We start from the raw sequence: 8,651 nt of genomic DNA, 5'->3' as shown, positions 1-8,651 counted from the left end.
TTCCAGAACTGGTGCTGACTTCACAGAGGCCTCATGTACCAGTAGTGACAAGGACCCCAGCACAACACAGAACTAGAGCGGAAACAGTCAGGAAGGAGGAGGAGAGTAGAGCGAATGGTCTGTCCGGCGCTCCTGTTGTCGCTCTCCGCACCGCAGCGGGTGACATGGATTCATGATGGATCCTGCGTCCTGGACAGACGGACGGCCCCCTGGGTGACTCGGGGGGGATTACTGCTTGTGACATGTCTCGGTTCTTGCTGACGGCTGTCCTTGTGTTGCAGCTGCCGGCCTCTACTACCTGGCGGAGCTCATAGAGGAATACACGGTGGCCACCAGTCGCATCATAAAGTACATGATCTGGGTGAGTACCGGGAGTCACCGTGAGCTCTTGGGTCGGGGGGGGGGGGGGGCGGTTGAGTACCGGGAGTCACCGTGAGCTCTTGGGTCGGGGGGGGGGGGGGGGCGGTTGAGTACCGGGAGTCACCGTGAGCTCTTGGGGGGGGGGGGGGGGGGGGGGACGGTTGAGTACCGGGAGTCACCGTGAGCTCTTGGGGGGGGGGGGGGGGGACGGTTGAGTACCGGGAGTCACCGTGAGCTCTCGGGTGGGGGGGGAGGGGGGCGGTTGAGTACCAGGAGTCACCGTGAGCTCTCGGGTGGGGGGGAGGGGGGCGGTTGAGTACCAGGAGTCACCGTGAACTCTCGGGTGGGGGGGAGGGGGGCGGTTGAGTACTGGGAGTCACCGTGAGCTCTCGGGTGGGGGGGAGGGGGGCGGTTGAGTACCGGGAGTCACCGTGAGCTCTTGGGTGGGGAGGTGAGGGGGGCGGTTGAGTACCGGGAGTCACCGCAAGCTCTCGGGTGGGGCGGTTGAGGGCAGGGTGGCAGCGTGTGATGGGGGGGGTCATGCCTGGAGTCACCGGGGATCAGGAAAAAACATGTATGTACTGCGCTGTACTCCAGAGCTGCATTCACAGTTCTGCACAGACCTCCTGCTGCCCGGCTGTATATTCACCCCAGCTGGAGCTCCTGCGATGCAGGACACCGTTACGGCAATCGCATTTAACCCCCTTCACCCCGGGGCGTATATTTATGTCATACAAGTTTGTATAGAGCGGGATTATGGGGCGATCCTGCTATATACACAGCGGGTGCCGGCGGTCTTTAGTCACTGACACCCGCCTGCAGCATCGGGGATCGGCTGAGCTTTTAACGCCTCGAATGCTTCTGTCAACTCTGACAGCGGCAATAACTGTCCCGATAAGCATTCGGGAGTCCCCGAGAGCCGCCCTCCTCCGGAGCACGATGAGCTGCCAGGACTGCCTGCCTGTGGCATGGCTTAATACGCTGCCTGTCAGAAAGCAGTATAGTGCAGTACTATGGTATCGCAGTGTAACCAACGTAACAGTTAGAGTAATAATTAGAAAAAATAAAAGGCAGTAAAAGTCAACCCCCCCCCCCCCCCGCCCCCCATATTTGTCATTTTGTTTTTACATTATAACAACAAAAAAATCCTATTTGGTATCGCTGCGTCCGTAAGACTCTGATCGCACGGGGACGGCGTCAGACAGAAGTATACCCCAGGATCCTGGTCACCCCGTCTCCAAGAAACAACCTAATAAAACGCTATCAAAAAGTTGTATGTGCTGCGAAATGGTACAGACCGCGACTACAGGACGGCCCACGGAATACGAGCCCCAGTGCGGCCCCCGCGGCCGGAACCTTTATGGCTACGGAACAGCAGAAAAATGATGAGAAAAATGATGGCAATTTTTTCCAAATACTTTTTATCACAAGTAGTTAAAAAAAATCCAATAAATTTGGCCCCGCTAAATACAGTCATCTGCCACCTTTGCCGTAAAAACAGGACCCCCCCCCCCCCCCCCCAAGATAGCAGAACTGTGTGTGGGGGAGATTTTTGTAAAGTTTTCTCAGTCCGTTCTATGCTTAATAACAGTCGTCCCACAAAGAACACCGACCCCTCCGGCGGCCGCATGGATGAACAGAAGTAGGGAGGTAAAAACAAGACCGTGTCCTTAAGGGTTAATGAGGCCTCTTGTCTTGCAGTTCTCCACGGCGGTGTCCGTTAGGGGTTAATGGCGCCTCCTGTTTTGCAGTTCTCCACGGCGGTGTCCGTTAGGGGTTAATGGCGCCTCCTGTCTTGCAGTTCTCCACGGCGGTGTCCGTTAGGGGTTAATGGCGCCTCCTGTCTTGCAGTTCTCCACGGCGGTGTCTGTAAGGGGTTAATGGCGCCTCCTGTCTTGCGGTTCTCCACGGCGGTGTCCGTTAGGGGTTAATGGCGCCTCCTGTCTTGCGGTTCTCCACGGCGGTGTCCGTTAGGGGTTAATGGCGCCTCCTGTCTTGCGGTTCTCCACGGCGGTGTCCGTTAGGGGTTAATGGCGCCTCCTGTCTTGGAGTTCTCCACGGCGGTGTCCGTAAGGGGTTAATGGCGCCTCCTGTCTTGCAGTTCTCCACGGCGGTGTCCGTTAGGGGTTAATGGCGCCTCCTGTCTTGCGGTTCTCCACGGCGGTGTCCGTAAGGGGTTAATGATGGCGCCTCCTGTCTTGCAGTTCTCCACGGCGGTGTCTGTTAGGGGTTAATGGCACCTCCTGTCTTGCAGTTCTCCACGGCGGTGTCCGTTAGGGGTTAATGGCGCCTCCTGTCTTGCAGTTCTCCACGGCGGTGCTCGTCGGCCTCTACCTCTTTGAGAAGTTCCCGCTGGTGATGGTCGGCGTGGGGCTCTTCACCAACGTCGTGTACTTCGGCCTCCTGCAGACCTTCCCGTTTATTCTGTTGACGTCTCCGAACTTCATCCTGTCGTGCGGTGAGTGCCGCCGCCGCTGTTAGCGCTGCCGCCGCCGCCGCGCCCGTCAGCCGTCTCACCTCTTGTCTCCTTCCTCCGCAGCTCTGGTGGTGCTCAACCATTACTTGGCTTTCCAGTACTTTGCGGAAGAATACTATCCGTTCTCGGAGGTAAGTAGCCGCAGCGAGGGGCAGCTGGAGGGGGGTGCGGGAACCGAAAAACATGGCCGCCATCTGTGCAGCCTGTGAGACACCTGTCCTACAATGTTGTTACCAGGACTGCAAGAACGCAGGAGGAGGGCTGGGGGCGGAGCCTAAGACAGCGCTGTTCATTCCTGGTGGAACAATGCGGTGCTAGGTGATACTACCCGGGACGGGCCGTGCGAGGGGGGCTTGCGGGGTTTTATTGTGATCCCCCTCTCAGGACACGTGAAGCGGAGGGGGACATGTCCGTGGATGGTCTGGGATGTCACTGTCCGTGCGGGCCGGCAGCTTGCGGGGTTTCATTACGATTTTCCTCTCAGGACACGTGAAGCGGAGGGGGACGTGTCGGTGGAGGGTCTGGGAGGACGCTGTCCGTGCGGGCCGGCAGCTTGTGGGGTTTCATTGTGATTTTCTTCTCAGGACACGTGAAGCGAAGGGGGACGTGTCGGTGGAGGGTCTGGGAGGACGTTGTCGGTGCGGGCCGGCAGCTTGCGGCATTTCGTTACAATCCTCTCAGGACACATGGAGCTCAGCTGCGGATTTAACGCTAATTCGTCAAGGACACTGATTGCTGTAATTGGTGTGAGCTCCCGCCTCTCCTTGTGACCTGGTGGTGGCGCCGCTCCTGCAGCCCGAGGAGCCAGCTGTGGTGGTTACAGCGGGAGCAGAGTGGCGCAGATAATCGCTGATCTCCACCACCACGCGGCTCCGGCGTCGCCACAAGTAACCAGCAGGTTCCGCCGGCAGGACTCAGACCCGTCAGGGGGGCGCGGCGGTGGGTAGTGTGGTAATAAATCCCAGCATGCCCTAATTTGATTGTGTTTTCACGCCCCCACGGCTCTCATTAACCCCTTATGGGCGCAGCCATTTTTGGTCCCCCGCCCCCTGCCCGTGTTTCTCCGCCGCCGGTCGGGACTTGGTGTGTTTTGTGGGACAGATTGTAATTCTAATATTACCGTATAAAGTGCTGCAAAACTGAAGTGGGGGAAGCCGCGGTTCCACCATCTTTGGGGGTCTCGTTTCTACAGCGTGCACCACTTTATTCTGAGGGTCCGGGCGATTGACGAGACCAAGTTGATGTATTCGAGTAAAGGATTGTTCGCACGCCACCACTGCGGTGATGGGCGCTCGTGCGTCGCGTTCAGACTGGCAGACCTCTCGCTCAGCCTTTTCCCCGTATTTACGCTGAACGGTCATCGCGCACACTCATTCATGCAAACTAATTTGGAGCGATAAGTGTTAGGTGTAAATAGGCAACCAATCACAGCGCAGCTTTCATTTTATATCTGCAGGCTGAGAAGTGAAAGCTGCGCTGTGATTGGCTGCTGTCGGACAGTTTTGATGAGGCCACAACAGGCTCTCATGATGCATCTGACAAATCGGGACGTCTCAGTAGTGCAGCCTCGGGCTTTGGGCCATCAGAGCTTCATGTGAAGGTGGGGGACAGAAGATGAGAGGCGCCGGGAGACCACCGGCCCCCAAATCACTGGGCGGGGTGTAGCGCCGGTTCTACCAGGGATTACTCTGGCTGCCATTATAGGGTCAGGAAGGTATTTTTTCCCCCAAAAGGGTTAAATTGGTTTCTGCCTCACAGGTTTTTGCCTTCCTCTGGATCAACAAGGGGCGGTGACCACAGGCTGACTGGATGGCCATCGTCTCCTTCAGCCCACCATACTATGTTACTGTGTGTTATCTCTTCGCAGGTTCTGGCTTACTTCACCTTCTGCCTCTGGCTGATTCCTTTCGCCTTCTTCGTGTCGCTGTCCGCCGGGGAGAACGTTCTGCCGTCCACGGTGCCCCATGGAGGTAAGAGCTGGTTATCACCGGTGTACGCCATCACTGGGGGTCCCAGAGCTCAGACCCCCACTGGTCATAGGAGGTCCCAACGTGCCTGAAAACTGACTGTAGACGTAGCCAGACGCTCCGCCCTCCATGCCGGTCAGCGCAGCCCTCGCCTTTTTTTCTTGCCGCTTCCTGGCTCCTGTTCAGTCTTCCAAGATGGCCGCAGCTCTTATCTGCATGCTGCCCTTGTAATAACCAGCGCCGCTCACCAATGCGCAGCGTCCCTCGGGTGGTCGGGGACGCGCTGCAGACCTCTTCACATTGATTGTCTTGTTTAGGGGTCTTCTTAAACTGATGGCTTGTCATTGAATAGGTCATCGGTGGTTGATGGATGGGGGCCTGACCACTGATGGAGTGTGGCCCCATGCACTAACATCAGCTGGTAGATGGGGGTCCCAAGCAGCAGACCCCCATCCATATCCAGAGGACAGGCCATCAGTTGGAGAAGCCTGGGACCCCCTTTGTATCATTCGGGTCACCTGGATGCTGTTCGGTTTATGCTTTTATATACTGTGCACAAGAAAATCAGGGTTATAAAAACTGTCGTGTTTTGGGTTTTTTCTTTTGGCTTTGGATGTTTCGGCGATCTCTTCGCCACTGATGTTCCTAGTAAAGGGAGTCGGTCGCCGCAGTGTGAACTACTGGTATCGTAAGACGTGGGACTTGGTGGTGATGATGGCTTCAGTACGAGGGGCTGCTGATAAGTCTTGGCTTTGTGTTCTTTGTTTCCATGGTAACGGATGTTACATCACATGAAGCCTTATGTGTCTAATATATGTGTTTGTAGCTTATGGCAACAGTGATCTCGGCACGCGGGAAAACAAAATGGCGGAGTCTAAGGCGATATTCACAGCCAATGAGAGCGGAGGAGCGATAAAGTCGGCGCAGGATATTCCTGGTGATATGTGGCAGACATCGGGGGATCAATGCCCTTCATAGTCTACAGTTATGGACTGGGTGGCCACTTCAGCCCAATGATGAGGAACGTCCTGGATGACCGAGAGAGGTTGTTGTTCCGGAGATCGCCGATGCTGTGCACAACCTCATACCGGAGAATCGGCCGGCTGCAGGAATAGCCGCCATCATGGGGGTTTATGGGGAACGTGTTTGTGTCATTATCCATGAAGAAGCCATCTGCACAGTGGGTCCACAAATGTCTGACAACAGATCAGAAAAGCATCGAGTGACAACTTCCCGGTCCATTTGTCAGCGTTTCCGGACTGATAAAACCTTCCTGGACCGACTGGTCACCATGGATGAGACCTGGATTTATTTGTATGACTCCCGATACCAAGGAGCAGTCAGAGAGTGGAGGCACAGGGGTTCTCAGCCACTAAGGTGATGGCGTCTGTGTACAGATATATACAGCCACCACTAGGGGGAGCAGTCAGAGAGTGGAGGCCCAGTGGTTCTCAGCCACTAAGGTGATGGCGTCTGTTTTCTGGGATAAGGAGGGCTGCTGCTAGTGGACGACCTTCACAATGGTTCCACCATCAATACAAGGGATTACATTGAACTTTTGGACCAATTGAAGGCAGCTCTGAAGGCCAAAAGGCGCGGTAAGTTGTCCAAAGGAATCTTGTTCCTGCAAGACAACGCCTCCGCTCACACTGCACAAGGGACCACAGCAAAACTGGTGGAGCTAGGCTTCCAGCTGTTTGACCACCCACCTTATTCACCAGATCTAGCTCCCTCCGACTAGCATCTGTGTCCAAACCTGAAGAAACACCTCAAGGGTACCAAATTTCCCACCATTTCTGATGCCATGGCTGCTACGGATGACTGGTTTGAGGCACAACCGAAATCCTTCTTTTTGCAAGGCTTACAGAACTTGGAATCCCGATGTAAGAAGTGTGTTGGCCTCAGTGGAGAGGATGTGGGGGAAATGGAAAGTTTCATCTTCCTATCTTGTTTCTTTCTGGTTAAAGCCAAAGACTTATCAGCAGCCCCTCGTAGATGGGCCAGTGCAGAAATATTAGCGTTGACGTGCTTCCAGCGCGGTATGCAGATGATGGATGGAGCTCCTGCTCTGGTCTGGGGGCTCCCAGCTCAAACCTACCTAGTGGAGTCTTGATTGACTTCTCCAGCTCAGGCTGCTAGAGACGTCCTGCTTTTATCCCACGTCTGCCGCCACACTGCGGGTTCTGGCGCACACACTGTGATGTCATCTCTGACATGACGGGCCAAAAGTAAGCTGCTGTGCATACGCCAGATCCCTTAGTGCAGTGCAGAATACGTGAAACGCAAGATGTCTCCAGCTGCCGGAGCACAAACACCGTCAAGGAGCGTCAGCGCTCTACCACAGAGACCTACTAGCATAGAGTGCTGCGCCGTGCCACACAACCGCTGGTCCCAAGCTGCTGGAGACTACTTGTATTTTGTGCCTGGCACCGCACTGTAGCATCCGACGCACGCACATTGACGTCATCTCTGACACGACCGTCTAAGGGTAAGCGGATGCGCTATATCCGTTGGTGTAGCACAGCAGTCTGAGCGCCAGCGAGCACAAACCTCTGCAGGGAGCGGTGACGGTGCGGTGGCACTCTAGAACGGTGCGGCCCGTTACTACTGTAGGATGTCTCTAACTTCTCACACTAGAAACTGAAACTATTGCCATCTCCGTAGGTTCAAAAATCGTTGGATGTCTACGGGTTGGAAGGGCTCCCTGATGTGATCCCATGACATGCACTCGCCCCTACCCTGCCATCACCCAAGTAACTCTTCTTTGTGCCCTGCAGATGACGTGGTGTCGAACTATTTCACGAAGGGCAAGAGAGGGAAGCGCTCGGGAATCCTCATCATCTTCTCCTTCGTCAAGGAGGCCATCCTTCCCAGCCGGCAGAAGATGTACTGAGCTCGGCAGTTGTCGGAAGGTCGTGCCGACAATCGGTGTGAGACCGCCATGCTGAATCACACGACGGAGTGAGCAGACAGCAGAGGCCACCGCCTACGGAGGAGGAGGGTCTTGTCTGCGGATCATTGTGCAGGCTGGATGGTGGGATGGGTGGAAGTATCATCGGTTGTGCGCAGAAGCAGCCGGACATCTCCAGACGCTCGGCGGTTCTCTTTGCGCTCGTTAAAACTGGATTCAGCGGATGAACTTGCTGTAGATTCTATGAATAGACGTCGCAGCCGACGTGGAGGGGAAGACGCTCTAGTTATTTTTATATTCCGTTAGTGCCAATAGATGACCCACCCCCTTCCACCCCTCTGGTATAAGGGCGTCCCGCCCCCTCTCCAGCTCTGCCAACATTCAGGAAGCATCATTTGTTATTTCAGCATGGTGTCTGATAGGACTGACCGTTATTGTGAATTTCCCGCACTTGCCCGGCGCCGTTCCTGTGAAATAAAATCACGATTTCATACTAGTAACACCTTCTGATTTGCATCAGCGTGTGCCCAAAAGAGACAGACTGGTGAAATGCATCCAAGGCGCGCAGGCGGGGTCTGGAGTATTGGGTGGCCATTAACTCCTTTCTGCCCCAAAAATGTACATCGTGGCTGGAAAGCAGCCTACAATTAGATATATATCTGTCAGCCGTACCATTGGGGGACACAGCTAAAGACTGTGGGTATAACTGCTGCCACTAGGAGGCAGCACTAAGCAGAAGTGTTAGCTCCTCCTCCTAGCTAAACCCCTCCTGCAGGCACCAGGCTTACTACTGTAGTTTTAGCTTAGTGTCTATAGGAGGCAGACCTGTTTCCTCATCAGTCTATGGTCAAGCACCTTCTTAGACTTGGGAAATAACAGGCGAGGCTGAACTCTCCCTGTTACCCCATTGAGGCAGGTGAACAACACAGAGGTAACA

The 8,651-nt window shown here is 55.2% G+C and overlaps 1 protein-coding gene across 2 annotated transcripts in view; it reads left to right on the top strand.

Moving 5' to 3' along the window:
* Positions 1-8,210, top strand: part of TEX261 (testis expressed 261) — a 10,817-nt gene extending 2,607 nt beyond the window's left edge. For both annotated transcript variants that reach the window (XM_066572861.1, XM_066572862.1), the window contains exons 3-7: positions 282-361; positions 2,665-2,818; positions 2,900-2,967; positions 4,704-4,806; positions 7,581-8,210. In XM_066572861.1, coding sequence (XP_066428958.1) covers positions 282-361; positions 2,665-2,818; positions 2,900-2,967; positions 4,704-4,806; positions 7,581-7,696 — 521 coding nt within the window. In that variant the 3' untranslated portion in view covers positions 7,697-8,210. The remainder of the gene's footprint in view (positions 1-281; positions 362-2,664; positions 2,819-2,899; positions 2,968-4,703; positions 4,807-7,580) is intronic.
* The last annotated feature ends 441 nt before the right edge of the window (positions 8,211-8,651 follow it).

The sequence above is a fragment of the Eleutherodactylus coqui genome, chromosome 7 (assembly GCF_035609145.1).
Source record: "Eleutherodactylus coqui strain aEleCoq1 chromosome 7, aEleCoq1.hap1, whole genome shotgun sequence".
Classification (NCBI taxonomy): domain Eukaryota; kingdom Metazoa; phylum Chordata; class Amphibia; order Anura; family Eleutherodactylidae; genus Eleutherodactylus; species Eleutherodactylus coqui.
The sequence above is the reverse complement of the archived record's forward strand: the minus strand, read 5'-3'. Positions and strand labels throughout refer to the sequence as shown.